The sequence below is a fragment of the Bison bison genome, unplaced genomic scaffold (genome assembly GCF_000754665.1).
Source record: "Bison bison bison isolate TAMUID 2011002044 unplaced genomic scaffold, Bison_UMD1.0 scf7180017864506, whole genome shotgun sequence".
In the NCBI taxonomy this organism is placed as follows: Eukaryota; Metazoa; Chordata; class Mammalia; order Artiodactyla; family Bovidae; genus Bison; species Bison bison.
In genome coordinates this window covers 2,661,866-2,684,871 of record NW_011495063.1, presented here as the reverse complement: position 1 = coordinate 2,684,871, position 23,006 = coordinate 2,661,866, and the positions used below count along the sequence as shown (strand labels likewise).

Below are 23,006 nucleotides of genomic sequence, written 5' to 3'. Positions count from 1 at the left end.
GGTGTGAAGCCCACCCTGCCCCTCCCTGCACAGGAGCCACGTAGAGCCTCACGGGCGATGGGCTGCGGCCCGGGCCAGCAGGGCCCCCCGCTGGAGCACCCCAAGAGAAGGCCGGCAAGGGGGTCTCGCAGGACCTGCCATTTTCGTTCCTCTTCTTGGGGACTTCCCTCGGCTGGATGACGCACTCCTCAGCCCTGGCATCATGGTGAGCAGAGAGCTGGCTGGAGGCCGCAGAGGAGGCCTGGGGCGGGGTGTGCACTGTCCCCCGCTGAGGGTGCTGGAAGTACTCAAGTGAGGCCTGAAAAGACCTCCATCCGGATCAAGGATAAACAGCACCAAAGGGTGTGGTTGGGATCTAACTGGAAGCTCCAACCACCCCATAGCAAACCTCCAAACTGCTTATTATCCGTCTCAGTGAAAAGCACAGGAGACAGGGGAAGATGCAGATGCTGATGGTAGCAAGATCCTGGCTCTGGCAGCTTCCTTCCTGCCCCTCCTCGGTCCTCCCAGGCCCGGGAGGGTCATGGGGGGGTCTGATGAGACCCGAAGGTCCAGGCCATAAACTCAGTGACTCTGGATGCAGCCCCAGGGGTTACATCTTCGGATATGGGGCGGCTGCAGCAGGATGGTACTCCACAAAGGTCCTTCTGAACAGAAGGGAGAGATCTGCTATCTAACAAGACAATGGAACTGCCAACCGACAGTCCTGGTTAGAGCTGCAAGACCCTTTCCCCTACAGGCAGGAAGATACCGTTCTGCAGTCCAGCAGACTAGACTATAAGGTCTATTAGACTGACTATTCAGGAGTCCCAAAATATGGCCTCAATTTTGACTTCTTGTCTAAAGGCATCACCTGGCTTCACTCTGAGAGGGGCAAAAGTGCCAAGCCTCAGGGCAGCCTGAGTGCTGATGCGAAGGGAGGAGAAGGCCACGGGCACAGGCCTTCCCGGGAGTCAGGGCTACTGGAACTCCAGGCCATCATCACGCACGGAGAAGCATGGATTTGAAGCGGGCTGCCCAGGCTGAAGTGGAGCAGCCATCCCGTGGGTAATCCACCCTCGCCCACTGGCCCTGAGAGAGCGGACTTTCTGCTGACTCGAGCCTTAAGACAGCCACAGAGTCTTGGCGTCCTGCCCCCTCTGAGAGAGAGAGGGAACAAGAACACACAGGCCTCGTGGTGGTGGCCACATTTCAGCTCAGGCTCTATTTGCTTCTAAACAGGCTCTGAACACAGTGGCTTTTCCCAGCCTCGTGGAAGCCATGAGCCTAAACACAGAACTGAACAGAGGCTTCTGCTCCAGCCTGTGGAGGGAAGAGACGGGGGCACACAAGAGGTTGCACTCATGGGCTGTCCGAGCGGAGCTGGCAGAGGGGATGAGTACAGGCCAGTCAGACAGCTGAGAGGAAGGCAGAGCCCGTTCTGGATCAAGGACTCTACTCAGGTGGCAGAGACTTCCCATCTTGAAGTTTCTGCTTGCTCTGATCCCATTGTCCCTCCAAGCCCTAGAGAGGGCCCTGGCTCCCTAGTGTTGGAAGCCCTGAAGCACCCAGGGAGAGAAGCAGAACTGTGCCATCTTTCGGTGGCCTCTACTGACCAAGAGAGACTCCCGTGGGCTCGCTCACCTTTCCCCAGCTCCATTAAAGAAGCCCCCTTTCAGGACCTGCCAGGTGTCCAGTAGCTCAGACTCTATGCTCCCAATGCAGGAGGCTCAGGTTCAGTCCCTGGTCAGGGAATTAGATCCCACGTGCTGCAACCAAGAGTTTGCAAGCTGCAATTAAAGATCCTGCATGCTGCAATTAAGACCTGGTGCCGGGAAATAAATAAATATTAAAAAAAAAAAGAAGCCCCTTTCTGGACTTCCTGGGTGCCCAGAGGCTAGGACTCCGTGCTCCCAATGCAGCGGGGGTGTAGGGGGTAGAGGTCCTGGGTTTGATCCCTGGTCAGGGGACTCAGTCCCATATGCCACACCTAAGAGTTTTCATGCTGCAAATAAGGCACAGCACAGCCAAACAAAATTTTTTTTCACAAAAAAGAGAAGCAGCAGCCCCATTTCAAAGCCCAGCTAATGCTAGGAGCCCACTCTGCTGCTCTGTCCACATTGCTGGCCCCACCTGCCTCCCCGACTCCAAGTGTGGGAGGCGCTGCCTCTGCACGGTCCACCCCATCCCAGCGGCACCCCTCCATGGCCACCTGCTCCTCACCAGCATCTCCCAGGTACGTCGCTGTAGGCAGGTATAAAGAACCTCCAGAGTTTGGAGTGTATTTGGGAGTACACAGCACTTGTTGATGAACTGACAAGCATTCAGGCTGTGAAGTAAAGACACAGCCAGAGGCCCCAGTTCTACCTCATCTTTTGGGTTGATTTATTTTTAAAAATAATTTTTACTATCGTTTGCCCATACCATGCGGCATGTGGGATCTTTGTTTCCCAACCAGGAACTGAACCCACAACTCCTGCAGTGGAAGTGCAGAGTCTTAACCACTGGACCACCAGAGACGTTCCCAGGCTAAACTTTTGCTCTGCTTCTTTGTTTGGTTTGTCTGGGGAAGAGGTTAATGTCCTAAACAATCTCTATCAGAACATCACAGGATTATAGTCTCAAATGATTCAGAAGTCTAGCCCCCAATCCTTTTCATTGAAGTAATCACCAGTAATAGGTAAGGTGCTCATTATTCCAGCCTTTTGATGGATGAATGTAGATATTCATGTAGAATAAATGTAGACATTTAATGAATGTAGATGTATATGAACGTATCTACATAAAGGTGCTTTTCTAGCACAAGAGGGAGGACCCTTTATGTTACCTGTGACCTCAGAACCCTCCCTCGTTAGTCCAGGCAGATCATCTTCCTCTGTTTTAACAATCAGTACGCACATACCTCATCTTATTAACCCCTTCATACACACAGGGCCATTTAGGTTATTTTTGCTCTTACTTTTCATTTTTTATATCACAAACAATGTTACAATGGACACCCTGGCCCGCTCTTTCTGATATGCACAAATGACTGCCTAAGTCAGACCCCTGGAGGCAGAAATGCTAGGTCAGAGGGACCCAGGTTTCACAATCTTACGGATCTGGCCATGTCTAGCCAATACCCCACCCACCGTGCAGGAGCACTGAGGACACTCTGCGTGCAAGAGAGTTCGGGAGAAACAAGGTGCCTGTCTCAGCTCACCAACACTAGCTCCACTGGCTGTGGCCTCAATGGGGTAACGTCTCTGTGGTCTAAGCCCCACCCGGCACACGGACACATGTGAGGAAGGCCCCCATTTCCTATTTAATAGTGATTCTCGGAACATTTCAAAAACCCACTGCAATGCAGTGATGAAATACAAATAGGAACAAACCCATAAGAGGGAACGTGAAGGGGCAAGCAGCAGAAAACAAGAGACCGCGATTCATTTCCCAAGGTTAGGAAGTGGAAGGCAGGGTGTGAGTGGATGAGGACCGCAGGGGAGGAAGCTGTAGCCTGGACCACCATCAGGGCCACAGGCAGCGCATCGCCAGCCTCCCCACGCGAACCAGGAAGAGGATGTGGGCTCTGAACAAGCAGGGACAGAGGGCAGGACAGGAAACAGAGCTGGAAACCAGGACCAACTAAGGGCCCCTCTAGGGACTTCCCTGGTGGCCCAGGGGTTAAGACTCCATGCTCCCAATGCAAGGGCACCTGACTTTGACCCCTGGTCAGGGAACTAGATCCCACAGACCACAAATAAGGATCCCATATGCCTCAATGAAGATCCCACAGGCCACAGCAGACACTTGGTACAGCTAAGTAAATGAATATTTCTTTAAAAAGAAAAATAATAAAGAGCCCCTCTAGAGAAGAGCTGTACCAACTAGCTTCATCCATGGCCTACTTCCATCGTGGGGGCAGGCAGTTAATGCAGGGGAAAACAGAGGATTGTGCTCCAAAGATATTAACCCTTGGACTGGAACAGGGGTAATTCTTAAAGAATGTGGAAAATTTAAAGAGATGGGAATACCAGACCACCTTATTTGCCTCCTGAGAAACCTGTATTCAGGTCAAGAGGCAACAGTTAGAACCAGACATGGAACAACGGACTGGTTCCAAATTGGGAAAGGTATACGTCAAGGTGTATATTGTCACCCCGGTTATTTAACTTATAGGCAGAGTACATCATGCTAAATGCCTGGCTGGATGAAGCACAAGCTGGAATCAAGAATGCCAGGAGAAACATCAATAACCTCAGACATGCAGATGACACCACCCTTATGGCAGAAATTAAAGAGGAACTAAAGAGCCTCTTGATGAAAATGAAAAAGGAGAGTGAAAAAGCTGGCTGAAAACTCAACATTCAAAAAAACTAAGATCATGGCATCTGGTCCCAACACTTCATGGCAAATAGATGGGGAAACAATGGAAACAGTGACAGACTTTATTTTCTTGGGCTCCAAAATCACTGCAGATGGTGACTGCAGGCATGAAATTAAAAGATGCTTGCTCCTTGGAATAAAAGCTATGACAAACCTAGACAGGATATTAAAAACCAGAGATACTATTTTAGCGACAAAGGTCCATATAGTCAAAGCTATGGTTTTTCCAGTCATGAAAGGATGTGACAGTTGGACCATAAAGAAAGCTGAGAGCCGAATAATTGATGCTTTTGAACGGTGGTGTTGGAGAAGACTCTTGAGAGTCCCTTGAAATGCAAGGAGATCAAACCAGTCAATCCTAAAGGAAATCAGTCCTGAATATTCTTTGGAAGGACTGATGCTGAAATTGAAGCTCCAATACTTCGGTCACCTGATGCGAAGAACTGACTCACTGGAAAAGACCCTGATGCTAGGAAAGATTGAAGGCAGGAGGAGAAGGGGATGCCAGAGGATGAGATGGTTGGATGGTATCACCGACTCTTTGGACATGAGTTTAAGGGAAGCCTGGCGTGTTGCAGTCCATGGTGTCGCAAAGACTCGGACATGACTGAGCAACTGAACTGACTGGAGCAGGAGCAGACGAACTCTCTGTACAAAGTGTGACAGTCAATTTGTGGGGCATTGCTGGTTACATACAGCCTCTGTGGCACATTCTTCTTAGTTTTCTATTTTTTTTTTTTAAACTAACCCTTTAGAAATATAAATACCACACTTATCTCACAGGCCTCACAAAAGGAAGCAGGCCAGATGTGGTCCATGAGCTACCGTGGACTAGAGAGTACATGGGCTCCAGACTGGGCTGGTACCTCCAAACTCAGGCAAGGCCAGCCAGCAAGCCCTGCTCTCTGTCTATACAGCTAGCCGTCCAAGAGAGACCTGTGGGGGCAACAGACCTAACTCAGTTTGCTAGACTATCAGCCTGGTTCTTCATTTTTAAACACAAATGAACCAGGACTTTCCTGGTAGCCCAGTGGATAGGACTCTGCGCTTCTGCTGTTGAGGGCCCAGGTTCAATCCCTACTGGGGGAACTAAGATCCCACGAGCTGTACTGCATGGCCGAAAAAAAATTTTTAACTTAAAAAAAATAATAAACATAACTGAACTAACATTCACCAGGCACTAAGGGAAAGCCAGCCGTCTGAAAAAGAATGACCAAAATAAACAACCAGAACCAGATCCCAGAGGAAACGGGATCATTTAAGGGTCAGGAGATAATTTTTAAAACAATTCTAATTAGTGTGTCCGAGAATGTCAACCCAATTTGGCTTCTGTGAAGCAAGAGCAAGATGCTATGAAAATGAAATAATCAGAGGACCAGAGGGAGAAAAATTAAAAAATGAGGCTCCCAAATGAAAACCTTTACTAGGAAGTCTGGAGGACAATGTTAAGACCGTCCACGAGACTCCAGAAAGGAAAGACGTAGATGGGGGCAGGGACAGGACAGAACCAGCACACAGGACCAATCCAGGACGTCTAACCACTAACAGGATTTCAAGGAAGAGGAAATACAGGAAACGCAGAGGAGGAAATTACCAAAGAAATGACAGGGAAAAATGTTCAGAGTGAAAGGCTGACATAACACTTTAAACTGAAAGGGTCCAAAAGCACCCAGCAGTGAATGAAAAAAAAAAGTCTCACCGAAACACAGCCTTACAAAACCCCGGTACACTAAAGACAGAGGACATCCTATACACTTCCAAAGAAGGAAACTTATAAAGCAAAACAAAACAGGAAAATCCAACAAGAAAAAAATGAAGTTCACTATAGAGAAATGAGAATTAAACTGGTGTTAGATATCTTACTGGGCTTCCCTGGTGGCTCAGTGGTAAAGAATCCACCTGCCAATGCAGGAGACACGGGTTCAATCTTGGGTGGAAAAGATCCCCTGAAGGAGGGCGTGGCAACCCACTCCATTATTCTTGCCTGGAAAATCCCACGGAGAGGAGCCTGGTGGGCAACAATCCATGGGGTATCCTATTAGCAATGATGGATGCTATAAGACAAGAGATTAACGCATCTGATGTTTGCAGGGGAAATAAATTCAAATACTGTACTCAGTCGAATCATCAATTAAAAGTGAGGGCAAAACAAAAGACTCAAAAGTTTTCCTCCCATTTATTCTTTCTGAGAAAGTACTTCAGAATGCATTTTCTAAAAAAGAACAAAATAATATAATTTGCAGCAACATGAATGGACCTAGAAGTTACCATATTGAGTGAAGTAAGTCACAGATGACATCAGTTATATGTGGAATCTTAAAAAAGGATACAAATGAACTTACCTACAAAACAGAAATAGAGTCACAGATGTAGGGAACAAACAAACCAGGGGGTGAGGGTAGGGGGGATAAACTGGAAGACCGGGGCTGACATATACACACCACCAGATAGAGAGATAACCACTAAGGACCTGCTGTGCAGTACCGGGGACTCTACTTCACACTCTGTAATGACCACACGGGAAAAGAATCTAAAAACGAGTGGAGATCCGGATACGGACAACTGATTTCACTCTGCTGTACGCCTGAAACTAACACAACAGTGTAGATCAGCTACACTCCCCCCAAAACAATTTTTTTTTAAGTAAACAAGGACTGCACTTCAGCTAAACCAGAGTAAAACAAAAATGAAAAAGACACAGCGCCCAGAAGACAGACACTGGCTCTAACCCAGGGAAGCTGTGGAGGCAAGTCTGTTATGAGTCTGAGGCATGCCTCAAGAACTAGGTCTCCAGACTGAAGCCAGGAAAAAGCGTTCCAGAAACAAAACTTCCAGAAAGAAAAAAGGAAATACCATTCAACAGATTATTAAATTAAATGGCTAGGTACTTTCAAAAACAGAGTACAGATCCTCCTCACCTTACGATGGGGTTACATGCAGATAAAGCCATCATAAGTTGAAAACGCATTTGCAACACCTAACCTACCGAGCATCGTGCTCAGTCTAGCTTACCCCAAACATGCTCAGAACACTTATCTTAGCCTACAGCTGGGCACCACCATCTACCACAGAGTCTGTTTTATTATAAAGTGTCACAAATCTCACATAAATGAATACTATGAAAATGAAAGTGTTAGTCGCTCAGTCGTGTCCGACTCTTTGCGACCCCATGGACTATAGGCCCCCAGGCTCCTCTATCCATGGGATTTTCCAGGCAAGAATACTGGAGTGGGTTGCCATTTCCTTCTGCATGTAGCTTGCTGGGCTTCTCTATCTGTGGAATTCTTCAGGTAAGAATACTGGAGAGGGTAGCCATTTCTCTCTCCAGGGTATCTTCCCCATCCACGGATGGAACCCAGGTCTCCCACATTGTAGGCAGATTCTTTACTGTCTGAGCCACCAGGGAAGCCCAACTGAATACTATACTGAAAGTTAAAAACCGGATGGTTTTAAGTGGTTTGCCTCCATGTCTCGGGATTGCCTGGAAAATACAAGTACAGCTGACAGAGAAGCTGACAGACAGCAAAGGATAGAAGTGCCGGGAAGGGAAGGGAAGGCTTTTCGATATTTCCCCTGACAGAGTGATACAACTTAGAGTATGTGGAAGTGAAAGTCACTCAGTTGTGTCTGACTCTTTGTGACATGGACTATATACAGTCCATGGAACTCTCCAGGCCAGAATACTGCAGTGGGTAGCCTTTCCCTTCTCCAGGGGATCTTCCCAACCCAGGGATAAACCCAGGTCTCCCACATTGGAGGCGAACTCTTTACCAGCTGAGCCACCAGGGAAGCCCAAGAATACTGGAGTGGGCAGCCAATCTGTTCTCCAGGGGAACTTCCCAACCCAGGAATCGAACTGGGGTCTCCTGCATTACAGGAGGATTCTTTACCAGCTGAGCTACCAGGGAAGCCCAGAGTATGTGGAATAAGGACTAAAGATTTCAGTACATTTAGGATTCCAAAGGCAATTAAAAAACAAAAACTACTTGAAAATAATAATGTAAATATCAAAAACTGGGAGAAGGAGGGAGAGGGGTGAGGAAAATATAAAGGAGGCTTCCATCTTCCACCATGGGAAACCAATAATGTCAAAATCTGATAAATCAAGGAAGAGCTGCATAAGCATATTGTTCAATTATGTGTCTGGAAGAAACCACTAGAAGCACTAAATCCCAGAAATTGTCTTAACGGTAGTCACTTCTGGAAGGCAGAACCAGGGTGGGGGAGAGTGGTATTAGAGCCTGTCTATCCAGATAAGCCTCAGCGCCATTTGATTATCTGACCATGTGACTGCGTGACTTTGTTAAATGCCCCAGCCTACTCCTGAAGTTCTTATTTAGTAGGTCCAAACTCTGCATTCGAAATTCGAAATTCTGATGACCTGTGCTACTTTAACAACCGTCTGTGCTAAGTCGCTTCAGTCGTGTCTGACTCTTTGCGACCCCATGGACTACAGCCCTCCAGGCTCCTCTGTCCATGGGATTCTCCAGGCAAGAATACTGGAGTAGGTTGCCATTTTCTTCTCCAGGGGATCTTCCCAGGGATCAAACCCACATCTCTACGTCTCCTGCATTGGCAGGCAGGTTCTTTACCACTAGCGCCACCCAGGAAGCCCCGAGGTGCTTTAAGAACCACATGAATAATATCTCCTCTGTGTTCTATTCAAAGCTGAGAAATGATGGTTCTCCAAGCTCCTGTGACATAGAAGCCCCCTGATGTGGACTTTGATTCAGAGAAACTGAGTCTCAGAGCAATTCCGTGACCTGGCCTGGAGGTGCCCACTGGCCCTGAGCCTGGGCTATTTCTCGTATTGATGAGGCTGGCGCCCTTCCACACCCTGCTCTGGACTGGCCAGCCGAGACCTGTCTGGCCAGGCTTCCTCCGCGGGTCATTATTCAGACAGCACTTGTCCTTTGGCTCAGCTGGGCTGGGAGGGCCGCCAAGGACACCCGAAGGGATGGGTGAGAGGCCAGTGCCAGTCTGTGCTGGAGTGGACCCACGGAGCCTGGTGCCAGCTCTGTCCTCCTGGCAGGAGGACCACATGCGATCCCCCTCTGCCTGCCTGCATCAGCCCCGAGTGGGCACCGCACACCACAGGGCTCCCTCGTCCGCAGGAGAAGAAGGGGAGCAGAACCGGAAGTCTACTGGTGCCCCAAACCGGGAGAGAGGAAGGGGCCTTAGTCAAACACTTTGACTTTCAGCAAGAGTGACTAGAAACCAAACTGGAGAACGAGGGGAGAGGCCTATAATGTAGCAGGGTATATTGTCAGTTTCTCTAAGGGCCTGCCAGCTTTTAATTTTTAATTGGGAAATATACAGCACATATTAACATGTGTATATACACATATACAAATACTTCATGTTCACATATATGTATACATATACACATACATATACATTTGATGTTGTTCAGTCACGCTAAGTGGTGTCCAACTCTGTGACCCCATGGATTACAGCACGCCAGGCTTCCCTGTTCTTCACTATCTCCTGGAGTTTGCTCAAACTCATGTCCATTGAGTCTACCTAACCATCTCTTTCTCTGTTGTCCCCTTCTCCTCCTGCCCTCAATCTTCCCCAGCATTAGGGTCTTTTCCAGTGAGTCAACTCTTTGCATCAGGTGGCCAAAGAACTGGAGTTTCAGCTTCATCATCAGTCCTTCCAATGAATATTCAGGGTTGCTATCCTTTAGGATTGACTGGTTTGATCTCTTTGTAGTCCAAGGGACTCTCAAGAGTCTTCTCCAGCACCACAATTTGAGAATATCAATTCTTCGGGGCTCAACCTTCTTTACAGTCCAACTCTCATATGTACAGATGTTGAGAGTTATTCAGTCCCTAAGTACACCAATATTTAATATATGTATATGTCCATAAATCTATATTCCATTTAAAGACCTAAAGGAACATCCGCTTATGGAGCACACAGCCCTAGAAACAAATAATACCTGAACTCTGCATCACCCCCAACAGGGATAATCATTTGCTGAATTAGGGGTTGATCATTTCTTTTTTTATCTTCCTAGTTTCATGAGGCCTGTGTGCATTCCTAAGCAGTGTATTGTTTAGTTCTGCTTGTTTTTCAACCTTATCTAATCGGAATCTTGCAACTCATACTTTCTGTCTTGCCCTCTGGGTGGCAGGGGGAATGGGGGCGCTGGAGGTGGGTGGGGGTGGAGGGGTGGGGGTGGCGGGGTGGTTGCGGCGGGGAAGTCATCCTTCAGGAAGAGTGTATGTAGCCGCAGCTCCTCAGTGTTCACTGGATGGAGAAGTCGTCCATGCAGGATTTACTTACAGACTCTATTGTCAGTTGCTATCTGGACTATTTCTAGTTTTCTTCTATGCTGCCTGGAAAACTCTTCCAGGAGTGGTTGGCCTTTTAACGTGCTCCTTCTCCAGAGGCTGGGTTTTGCCTCTGCACAGGGCACAGGAGGAACACCAGGCCAGTAGCTAAGAGTTCCTGGGGCTTCCCAGGTAGAGCCAGTCGTAAAGAATCCGCCCACCAGTACAAGAGATGCAAGAGACACAGGTTCAATCCCTGGGTCGGGAAGATCGCCTGGAGGAGGAAATGGCAACCCACTCCAGTATTCTTGCCTGGGAAATCCCATGAACAGAGGAGTCTGGTGGACTACAGTCCACGGGGTTGCAAAGAGTTGGACACGACTGAGCACACGGGCTAGAGTTCTGGGAGTTCCCTACAGCCACGAGATGATGCGATTCCCGGGATCCCTCTCTCCGTGGCCCGGCCTCCCTCACTCACAGAAGCCTTTTGCCCTGAACCTGAGATCCCCGCCCCTGCTCTAACAGCAGAAAAACAATGGCCTTCTTTGAGGCAGTCCGGATTTCTGAGTCACACCCCTCTCCCTACTGTCTGCCCCTTCTTCCCCAGGTAAGGAAACACAGCTCTCAATGAAAGGGCTCCATTGACCAGCCATGGGTGCGAGAGCGTGAGAGCGAGAGCAGGAGGGGACCCCGCCTCTACCTGCCTGGACCCAGCCACCTGGCCCGCTCGGTCCTCACACTGGCCACATGGCCACGGGGGAACAAAGGAAACACACCCGTGGTCAGAGCCAGGCATTTCTCCATATGTTACATATATTGCTCCACTTAAGGCTCATGTAATTTTAGAGGTGGGAAAATAACAATAAAAGATGACAAACATTTGTGAATACACACCATATGCCACTGTGCTAAAGGCTTTATATACCTTATCCCAGTGAGTCATAAACCACAATAATGGTGATTAAATTAACTTGGAGGTTAAGACCAGTATTTAAAAAAAAAAAAGGAAACAGACGAGACTGGAATAAAGATGAGTATACTAGAGCATGTCACACGATGTAAAGGTGTTGCTTTGTGAGCTTTTTCTTTCCCTTCAATTCACGGATATTTATTTTCCTGGGCTGGGTCAAAATGTAAAATTTATCCTCTCACTGTGGGTAGAGGTTAAAAAACTTTACAATGCCCCTTCCTGTCTTATCCTGACGTAGGTTCAGGTGCTAACCTAATTTAACAAGAAAATAACTGCAGCGACTTCCTCAGCCTCATCTCGGTTCACACACCTTGGTCAACACCCACCCACCAGGCTCCTGAAACAGCGGCTTCCCCGCCCCTTCCTCTTTCCTCCCCCAGTGCTGTGGCCTCAGCCCAGAACATTCTCCCCGCCCCCTCACCAGCTCTCTGCACAGCTGGTTCCTTTCCATCGCTCCGGCCCCAGCGTGGGGGTCATGTCCACAGAGTTCCTGGCCTGCGGCCCGAGCAGCCCCTTTCCTGTTCTTGGGTCGTGTGGACGTGCGTCTCCTGGTTGCTGTCTGCCTTCCCCGTGTGAGCCCAAAGGAGACGCTATCCGAGGTCCTCGCGGATGCACCTGGCACTGGGCACACAGTTGTGGTTGAGTCGCTGAGTCGTGTCCAACTCTTTGTGACCCGTGGACCGCAGCACGCCAGGCTTCCCTGACCTTCACTACCTCCCGGGGTTTGCTCACATTCATGTCCGTTAAGTTGGTGATGCCATCCGACCATCTCATCCTCACCCCCTTCTCCTTTTGCCTTCAATCTTTCCCAGCACAGGGGTCTTTTCTAATAAGTCAGCTCTTCATATCAGATGGCCAACAACTTCCCAATTTGTTGGATGAATACAGACACTCTCAGGTCCTCGTGTTGGTAAAGAGCAAAGCCAGGGTCCCATCCTGGGTGTGCCTGAGCCCTTGACCCCTGCACTACACAGGAAAACTCAGACACAGCACCTACTGGCCCTGGCCCCATCACGGGGAAGTCTGGGCGCTTGGCTGGGTGGGGCTCCGACCCCCAGTGCTCTCCTAGGGCAACAGGGTGTGTGTGGTGGGGTGGGGAGGGGGGACACGGTGGGCTCTCGTGGTCAGCTGAGAACCTGGAAGAGATAAGCGAGGAAACAGCAAATCCTGAGGCTAGAAGAAACTGGCCAAAGAATGGAGAAATACCAGAAAAGATCATGCGGGCGGTCAAAGATCATGCGGGCGGCCAGCTCAGAAATAAGCTGGTGACTAGGTCACACAGAGTCGGACATGACTGAAGTGACTTGGCGGCAGCAGCAGGATTCAAGAGGTGGGGCTAAAAAGCCAGAGGACCAAGGCCAGAGGAGCGGTCCACAGGAACACTGTGGCCTTGCTGCCCCCTGGTGGCTGTGGAATGCTTGGCCCCCAGAGGGGGAAAAAAAGGGTGGGCTGGCCTGTGGGATCCACTCTTCAGAGGTCATTTACTGAGGGTTTGGTGTAGGCCTGGTTGCTGGGGACTGGAAATGAGGCTGACATGGCTCCAACTGACAAGGACCGCTGTTCCCTACATCCAGGCAGTGACCCCACTCTGACAGGATTATTCCCCCTTTTCAAGTAACTTCGGGGAGCCACCTCCCTCAAACGGGCCTCAGAGGGCACAGATGGTATGTCACTCATCTCTGGAGCCCCAGCACCAGGACAGGGCCTGGCACGTCAGAACAGTCATAGCGGCTACTATTTCACAAGTGCTAAGTGCCTCCACAGCAGAAAGTGAAGAGGAACTAAAAAGCCTCTTGGTGAAAGTGAAAGAGGAGAGTGAAAAAGTTGGCTTAAAGCTCAACATTCAGAAAACTAAGATCATGGCATCTGGTCCCATCATTTCATGGAAAATAGATGGGGAAACAGTGGAAACAGTGTCAGACTTTATTTTTTTGGGCTCCAAAATCACTGCAAATGGTGACTGCGGCCATGAAATTAAAAGACTCCTTGGAAAGAAAGTTATGACCAACCTAGATAGCATATTAAAAAGCAGAGATATGACTTTGCCAACAAAGGTCCATCTAGTCAAGGCTATGGTTTTTCCAGTGGTCATGTATGGATGTGAGAGTTGGACTGTGAAGAAGGCTGAGTGCCGAAGAACTGATGCTTTTGAACTGTGGTGCTGGAGAAGACTCTTGCGAGTCCCTTGGCAAGGAGATCCAACCAGTGTATCCTAAAGCAGACCAGTCCTGGGTGTTCACTGGAAGGACTGATGGTGAGGCTGAAACTCCAATACTTTGGCCACCTCATGCGAAGAGTTGACTCATTGGAAAAGATCCTGATGCTGGGAGGGATTGGGGGCAGGAGGAGAAGGGGACGAAAGAGGATGAGATGGCTGGATGGCATCACCGACTCGATGCACGTGAGTTTGGGTGAACTCCAGGAGCTGGTGATGGACAGGGAGGCCTGGCGTGCTGCAATTCATGGCATCGCAAAGAGTCCGACACAACTGAGTGACTGAACTGAACTGAACTGATGAAAGGTTTGCTTGTCTCACATCAAGTGTTCACATATATTTCCGAAGGACAACAACAGCACCCTTTCTTGGGGGTACAGAAAACACTACGCCTATCCAAAAGACTGTGGCAGGATATCTGTAAAGCCAAGCTGTTCCTAAATGCTAGAGGGCAAAAAAAGAAAGCTATTAGAAGACTGCCCTGTGCTGCAAAGCAGATTCCAGGATTTCCTGGTTGGAAGGAACCTTCAAGGTCAACCAGCCTCCCTCATGTTTTCCACAAAGCTGCCTCCTGAATCTAATCATGGAAAGGAAAAGAGCTCACAGCATGACTAGCTTTTGGCATGGAATATTCTTCCTCTTTTTGTTCAGTCACTAAGTCATGCCGGACTCTTTGTGACCCTGTGGACTGCAGCACATCAGGCTCCTCTATCCTCCACCATCTCCCAGAATTTGCTCAAATTTATGTCCATTGAGTTGGTGATGCGATCTCACCATCTCATCCTCTGTCACCCCCTTCTCCTTTTACCTTCAATCTTTCCCAGTGTCAGGGTCTTTTAGAATGAATCAGTTCTTCTTCTTAACAAATTAAAAAGTATTAATACTTATGATCAAAACCAAATCTCTGGGACTTCCCTAATGATCCAGTGGTTAAGCATCCACGTTTATACTTCAGGAGGCGCTGGTTCAATCCCTGGTTGGGGAACTAAGATCTCCCACATGCCAACCAGGGCAGCCAAAAAAGAAATCATTAAAAAAAAAAAACCCAAATCTCTGCTTTTCTTTTCCCCTCAGTTCAAGTGTAATAAAACTACAAAAGATCGAAAGTGATACCCTACCTCTGTACACATCAGGTGGCCTGCCCATAATACAGCTCAGGCCGTTTCCTCCAGAAGAAGAAAGGCTGGCCTCCCCAACCTCTGCAGGAAAGGCCTGCCTGGTCGCACATCACATTTGGACTAAGTACAAGGTCTTGTGTTTCAGGCAACCATAAATGACCAAAAATCTCTGCTTCTTAACTCACAAAATCCTCCCCTTCTCAAGTCCCTCCTCAATTACACTTCCTGTCTCCCCACCCTAGACAGTGAGTTCCTTCCGGAAACTAACTGATCTTACAGCACCCAGCACACTGCTCATTCCATAGCCATGTGGTGAAAGCAACTCCTTGATCAACTAAAGATCTCAGTTTTTCTGCTACCTATTTGCTGTGTGATCTTGGACAGCTTTCTTAACCTTCCCAAACTTCAGTTTCCTCCTCCGTAAAGTCCTACCAAAATAGGGCTGTTCTGAAGATTAAATACAATGACACATGTAGAATACTTAAAACTGGTGGCCAGTACAACATAAAGGGTTTAAGAAGTACAGACAATCACCATTATTCCTATGAATCACACTCCCGCCCCAAAGCACATCATGCTGGAGCTGAGTTTCTCAGCCTTGACACCACCACCATTTCTTTGTTGTGGGGGCCCATCCGGTGCTTTGTAGGTTATTTAGCAGCATCTCTGGTCTCCATCCTCTAGGAACCAGCAACACCCTACCTCCCCAGTTCTGACAACCAAAAATGTCTTTATAGAATGCCAAGCGTCCCCTCCTTCTTCACAGGGGACCACTGTAACTGGAACATGTGAATCTGTAGTGGAGTGGTCATTGTTCCCCTATTTCCCCACCATCACACTCTCCCCGCAGACAGCCACCTCCACTCCTGTCTTACCACTGAGTTGCCTTGGAGGGAAAAGGTGATAGGTGCTGTAGACATCATTGGAGAACTGGAGCTGGAGCTCAGGACTGCCCTTCAGGAGCTGGGCCACCTGGTCCACCTGGAAAGGCGTCTTCTCTAGGATCACGACAGCATCCTCCCCATCCCCGTCCCCAGATGCCTCATTCACCTGTGGGGGAGACACCATCAGTGGGCCCAGAGGCAGAACCACTGGGGAGGCCCGGAGAGCAAACATAAACGCTCCCAGGGCCTCTGCAATCCCAACACTTGGGGTTTCCTTCCCTGCAGTCTTCCCTCTGGGGAAGTCTAGCCAAAGGTACTCATGTTTCCTCCCACAGAAGACATCTCATCAGCCCAAATCCTTGTGGCATCCTTCTTCTGAAAGATGCAAAGCTTCTCCGCTATCTTCTCTTTTAGGCTCATAAGGCCTCTGTCAAATTCTCCCCATTTTACAGATGAAGAATCTGAGGTCTAGAGAAGATTAAGTGACTTGCCCAAAGTGACACAAATAGTCAACGCTGAAACAGAAAGTAGAATCTCTTGGGTATCCCAACTAGCTTCAAGCTCCAAGGTTCTCTTGGTTAAAATCTTCAGCAGGAACCGCAGACTGAAGACAGGTGGGCTCAGAGAACCACACAGAACCTTGCTAAAAAACAAGAGATGCAGGGATTTCCCCGGTGGTCGAGTAGTTAAGACTCCACACTTCCAATGCAGGAGGCATGGGTTCCAGCCCTGGTCAGGGAACTAGGATCCTGCATGGCCAAAAAAATGAGACACAGAGATAGGCTCAGATGCCTCAGACAGGTTCCCCCGAGCTTCCAAAAGTGAAAGCTCTTGCCAGGAGTTCTGGAGAACCCTCTGACAGCCTCCTCACTAGTTCTTGGGGTGGTCTTCGTCTCTCCTGAGTCCGTGCTAGAAAGCTGAGCACATAGTATTTGAGCCAGCGGTGTCTGTCTACTGGCAGATACTGTGCATTCCTGGAGATCAAAGATGGTAATTCTCATCAGTGCTGGCCTGTCAGCTCATGGCATGTAGAACTGGACCAGCAATTGAATAAACTGTCTCCCCTGTTGGGGTGGAGTCCTGCAGAGCAAGGATCAAACCTCCTGCAGTCTCTATGTCACTGCCTGGGGCCTGGATGAACAAGACCATCCAGCAACATTTACTAGCTTCTGACAGAAGATGAGATGGTTGGATGGCATCACTAACTCCATGGACATGAGTTTGAGCAAGCTCTGGGAGTTGGTGATGGACAGGGAAGCCTGGCGTGCTGCGATTCATGGGGTCACAAAGAGTCTGACACCACTGAGCAACTGAACTGAACTACAAACTTACAGTAAAGAATCCGCCTGCAATGTAGGAGAGCTGGGTTCCATCCCTGGGTCGGGAAGATCCCCTGGAGAAGGGAATGGCAACCCACTCCAGTATTCTTGCCTGGAGAACCCCTTGGAGAGAGGAGCCTAGTGGGATACAGCCCATGGGGTCGCAAAGAGTCGGACAGGGCTGAACGACTAACACTTTCACTTTCACTAGCATCTTACAGGTTTAATGAATGAACGATGAATCCTTAGGGACTTCAACATGTGATTTTTAATCGGCAACACACTCTACTGGTGTTAGTTCTTTATTTTAGTAAAAGAGGAATTAAGAAATTTAGCCTTACGCGTGTTAATTCCCTTAGTTAATTTCACGGATAATCTTGTCCCTTCCACCAACCAACCCTCGGATGCATATTAGTGCACTCTGCCTCCCCTGTCCCAGGATTGGTATTTTCCGAAGAATCTATTAAAAAAAAAACAAAAACAAAATCCGCCTCCGAGGCGACGATTGGGTCACCCCCTTCCGTATCCCCTCCCCAGAACTGCCTATTGGTACCTTCCCGTGCAGGAAAATTATTTTGTCCCGCGCAGACTCCCTCAGCACTTTTTTCACCCTAAAGCCGGAGAAAGGTAAGCGGACAGGGGCAGAAGTACCATTCCCAACGCCCGCTTCCTCTCCCTCTGTGCTGGATGCCTCCGCCTCCTCGGCGTCCAGTTCGCGCTTTCTCTTGCTCTGCTGATGGGCTAGCTCCGCCATGCTGCCGGGTGGGAGGTGTGCGCCTGCGCAAACCTCACAAGCTCCTCCCACCCCGACAGAAGTGGCGACTACAACTCCCGACGTGCTTCGGGCCCGGAGACGGGGGCTCTTCTGGCGCTAAGGAGCCTATGGGCTCGGATTCCTGGGACCTCCTCCCATCCAGCGTTTTAATTCGAGGTTACTTGTCCTTGATCCCCTTGTGCTGGCCCGCCCTCGTGGAGACCGGTGCTGAGGGAAAAGAGAAGGCAGCAGGTCTCTAAACAGGAGGGCTAGAGAGACTGCCATGTAAAAATTGTATTTATAATTTCTCTGCAACATCTCTAAGGGGCCACCACCTCAATAAAAGGCCAACTACCTAAAAATTTTTTTAAAAGCTGTCCCACTGGAGGAAACAAGATGTTTAGGAAACTTATCTGCGTCAACATCTGGCTCTGGAGAGAAGGGGGAAAAACAAAAATCCTGAAAACTTGTAATCACTGGTCAGTTTCCATTCAGGTTTAGAATTCAGATTCATACTGCCTACATGATCCAGGAACTCAAACTGAAAAATCTATTTCAGCCAGTTTTGTAGTCTTCACCTCTTGTTGTTTAGTCGCTGCGTTGTGTCCGACTGTTTGCAACCCCGTGGACTGTAGCCCTCCAGGCTCCTCTGTCCATGGGATTTTCTAGGCAAGAATACTGGAGTGGGTAGCCATTCCCTTCTCCAGGGGATCTTTCCCACCGAGGGATCAAACCTGTGTCTCCTGCATCAGCAGGCAGAATCACCAGGGAAGCTCACCAGTAACACATAAAAAGTATAAGTTAAAAATAACTTGTAGCTCCCTCTGCAGTGGATCCGTCTCTTGCTTCAACAGTGCTTGGACGGAACAGACCCAGGGATGCCCCTCGCTCCAGCCTCCGACCACCAGTGGAGCCTTCAGAATCAGTCACTCAGCTGTCCACTATCACCAGGACCAGCCACAACCATTTTGGGGAGCTTAACTCCTTATTACAGATTAACCATGAGCTCCCAGATTGGTCAGAATTATTCCACTGAGGTGGTGGCCGCTGTCAGTCACTTACACTGCAGGCCTTCTACACCTACCTCTCTCTGGGCTTCTATTTGGATCGCAACATTGTGGCTCTGGAGGGTGTGGGCCACTTCTTTTGCAAATTGGCCATGGAGAAGCACGAGGGCCCTCAAGCATCTCTTGAAAATGCCAAGCCAGTGCAGCAGCTGGACCCTCTTCCTGGAGGTGCAGAAGCCGTCTCAAGAGGAGTGGGGTAAAAGCCAGGACGCTATTGAAGCTGCCCTTCTCCTGGAGACGAACCTAGAACAGGCCATTTTGGATCTGCATGGCCTGCGTTCTGCCCGTGCAGACCCCCACATCTGTGACTTCCTGGAGACCCACTTCCTAGATAAGGAGGTGAAACTCATCAAGAAAACAGGTGACCACCCAACCAACCTTCACAGTCTGGCTGGTCCCCAGGCAGGACTGGATGAATATCTCTTCAAAAGGCTCACCCTCAAGCAAGACTAGGACCCTCTGGAGCCCAGGGGCCTTTTAGGAACCACCCTAACATCAGGGCTTCTGCCTGAAGCCCCTCTCTATAGCCACTAGGCAGCTTTTTAACATCCTGGAGCCCTGTCTCAAGCTTTGGACCAAATGGAAAAAGTAAAGCTTTTTGCAGCACAAAATAAATAAAAATACCTTTTACACTAGCAACAGAAAATATGACATGCTAAGGAATAAATCTCATAAAAAATGTGACTGACCAATATGGAAAAGATTTATATAAAGTTTATTGACATACATTTAAAGACAAAGAAATGGAGTCATAACATTTTTATAAAGTATTAAAACATCTATTCTTTCCACATTAATCTCTCAACTCAATGTAAGTCCAATAAAAATACTAATTGGCCCATTCCTGGAATCTGACACATGGAATAAACAATTTATATGAAGGAATAAAGGAACAGGGAGGGTTGAAGTGATTCTGAGGAATAAAGGAAGTGGGAAGAGCTTACTGTAAATTATCGAGGTTTACTAACAACTGCGGTAAGTAAGCCAGGGTGCCACTCACACAGGGTACATGAAGATGAAGGAAGGAGCCTGGAGAACCTAGGCGTGTGATACATGACAAAGACACCAGAGACAGCACAGTCAGTGGGGGAGGATGGGCGCCAGCAAAGAATGGCTATTCAAATGGGGGGGAAACGGCTCTCTGACTTACAAATCGAGAGCAACAAAAACAAACCCGAACAAACATCCAAACATCCAGCTGGATTAAAGAACCAAATGTAGCTACTTCCATAAGAAAATACAAGAGTAGGGAAGATTTCCCAAAGAAGACACAGAAAGCGCAAACTACAAATAGAAGTGTTTACATTAAAAAATAAAACTTCTTTAAAAGATACTGTTATATTGTGGTCATATTTTTTTTTAAAAACTTCTAATAATTTAGAGAGACATACTTAAATATTTAGAAATAAAATAACACCTGGGTTTTGCTTCAAAGGATCTGGAGGTGACTTATGGGTAGGGTTATTGTTAATAAAAGCTTATCTCTGAGCTGGTAATTGTTGAAGCTGGGTGATAGGTATGCAGGGATTTGTCAAATTGCCGCCTTCCTTTTAGTGTATATTTTTTATAATAAAGGCAAAAGAGAAGAAAGAATATTATGACAATAGGATACCAGTATTCACCCACCAAATTCACACACACTTTAAAAACTGACGTGTGTGTATATGTTAGTCACTCAGTTGTGTCTGACTCTTTGTGACTCTGTGGACTGTCCCCCACCAGGCTCCTCTGTCCATGGAATTCTTCAGGCAAGAATACTGGAGTGGGTTGCTATTGCCTTCTCCAGGGGGATCTTTCCAACCCAGGGATTGAACCCTGGTCTCCTGCATTGCAGACGGACGCTTTACTATCTGAGCTACTAGAGAAGCTCTAAAAAACTGATAATTCTAAGTAATTCCCTAGCAGTCTAGTGTTTAGGATTTAGCGCTTTCACTGCCAGAGCCTGGGTTCAATCCCCAGTCAGGGAAATAAGACCCCAAAAGCTGTGTAGTGTAGCAAAAAATAAAAATAAAAAAATCTGATAATTCTAACTGTTAGCAAGAACATGAAAAAGTGGCAACTCTTACACACACAGGGTAGAAACAGAAATTGGCAGAATCAACTTGGAGGAAAATTTCATATCTTCTACCAAGACCATTACTCTTAACTATTCCCCATCTAGGTTACATCCTAGATCTTGCCCTGGAAAACATATACAAGAATAAAAATGCTCACAGGCTTATTGTTTTCAATTAAAAAAAAACAAAACTGAAACAACCCAGTGTCCATTTGTAGAAGAATGTGCAGCTAAACAGTGGTATATTTACATAATGGGATGAAAGTGAATGTACTGGAGCTCCATGCATCAACGTGGATACATCTTACAAACATATGGCCAAAGGAAGGAATTTGCATAATCTGTAAACATAACACCGCTTATTTACAATACAAAACCATGTAAAAGTATGCTGTCAGGGATGCATACATACGTAATAAATTTCTAGAGAAAAGCTAAGAGTGATAACATTCAAAATTTAGGGTAGTGGTTACTTCTAGTAGGAGAAGGAAGGAGAATATAATTAAGGGCTTGTGAGAGTTTGTTTCTAAGCTGGGTGTAGAGTACGTGAGTGTACGACATTATTCTTTAGTCCTTTCATATATAATAAGATAATTTGTAATTAAAGGTTTTCTCATATATGCAGATAGCAAATCATGTACACTTGAAACTAATATATGTCAATTATATCTCAGTTTTTAAAAAAAAATATATGTGTATATATTTTTTCAGTAAAAGGAGATGTTGGGGTGGGGAGTGGATGAAGAGACACAAAAGTATACATCAGGGAAATAATAAGTTCATTTCAGCTCAACAACAAGTTTTATTGAAAACATACCATCCTCCAGAGGAATATGCTGATTCCTCTGAGTGCAGAGGTGAGGAGCTCTCTGCATGAGAAAGCATGAGTTCTGGCCAGACCCCTGATGAAGCCCGCATGTCGGTGCATCGATGAGTGGGCTTTTGACCCCAGCTAAAAGGTCTGAGTTTCCCTTCTCTTTGCCCCACCTGCTCCCTGCTCTCTCCTGTCTCTTCTGAATGGTCTCTAGGTGTGGGTCTCGAATGACAGGTGTGCAGTGGAAACAAACAGCAGTGCTGAGGGCATCTTCCTCGTGCCTTTCAGATGTGAACGACGTCACAGGGAGACCCCGGCAGGAGTGTGAGTGTGAAAGGCAGCATACCTGTTGCTTTCTCCTGACGCCTGCTCAGGGCTTCCCCCGGCACCGCGGAAAACCACGCAGCTAAGGCAAGTGGTCCAGGATCCCAGCTCCTTACTCAGGTGAGCCACCTCTTCAAGAGGAATGCACCTCAACACCAGTGCCCGATTCCAGGGGATGAAGACACAGACACGACCTGCCAGGCTTCATGTCCAGTCACACAGGCGGCATCACGTGGGCCATATCTTGGTATCAGCACTTCCTCCAACCTCCACTTTCTGGCTCTTCCAGGCCTTCCTGGGGGATCCCCAGTCTCCCCAGGCCTTCTTGGGGAAGTCCCCAGTCTCCCCAGGCCTTCCTGGGGGAGTCCCCAGCCTCGCCAGGCCTTCCTGGGGGGACTCCCCAACTTCCCTGGGTCCTTCCTGAGAGCCCACGGATATGGAGGCCACAGACAGTCTGATCCCTGGGTCATATACAGTGTCCTGCAAACTCACTCCTTACAACTCAGTGTGTCTGCTGAAATCCCAGGCCCTGCGCCCTCTAACTCCATTTCCCACTTTGCTCCAACTTTCTGGGTGCTGTGGTGATGGATCAAGCGTCAGCCAAGGGTCTGCAGGTCTGAAAGAGATCCAAGAGGCACAGGGCTTGTCACCATCCTCAGATCCCAACATCTCTGTTTCCCAAATAGCTCCCTGCCTCCACTGCTTTTTAATCTATATTTTACTTTCCAAACCCACTGTTACATATTGCCCCTCCCTGGATATGCTTATCATGGGCAATCCTTTCCTATTATTTTGCACCTGTTTGCTTTACTAAACCAATACTAAACCAGGGTCCCTCCTGGCATGTTCCTGGCTCTTGGTGG

General features: G+C 48.0%; 2 protein-coding genes and 1 pseudogene across 2 annotated transcripts in view; 1 reads left to right on the top strand and 2 right to left on the bottom strand.

The window, feature by feature from the left end:
• The window catches only part of DCPS (decapping enzyme, scavenger), a 43,205-nt gene extending 25,156 nt beyond the window's left edge, over window positions 1–18,049 (bottom strand). The window contains exons 1-2 of the mRNA XM_010829489.1: window positions 17,682–18,049; window positions 15,801–15,975 (exon numbers count right to left, since the gene is read on the bottom strand). Of these exons, the coding sequence (XP_010827791.1) occupies window positions 15,801–15,975; window positions 17,682–17,882 (376 nt within the window). The 5' untranslated portion in view covers window positions 17,883–18,049. The remainder of the gene's footprint in view (window positions 1–15,800; window positions 15,976–17,681) is intronic.
• Window positions 18,050–18,875: 826 nt separating this feature from the next.
• LOC104980767 lies at window positions 18,876–19,402 on the top strand (annotated as a pseudogene).
• A 113-nt stretch (window positions 19,403–19,515) lies between these two features.
• TIRAP (toll-interleukin 1 receptor (TIR) domain containing adaptor protein) overlaps window positions 19,516–23,006 on the bottom strand; it is a 12,249-nt gene continuing 8,758 nt past the window's right edge. Inside the window, exon 6 of the mRNA XM_010829488.1 lies at window positions 19,516–22,759. Within this exon, the coding sequence (XP_010827790.1) occupies window positions 22,740–22,759 (20 nt within the window). The 3' untranslated portion in view covers window positions 19,516–22,739. The remainder of the gene's footprint in view (window positions 22,760–23,006) is intronic.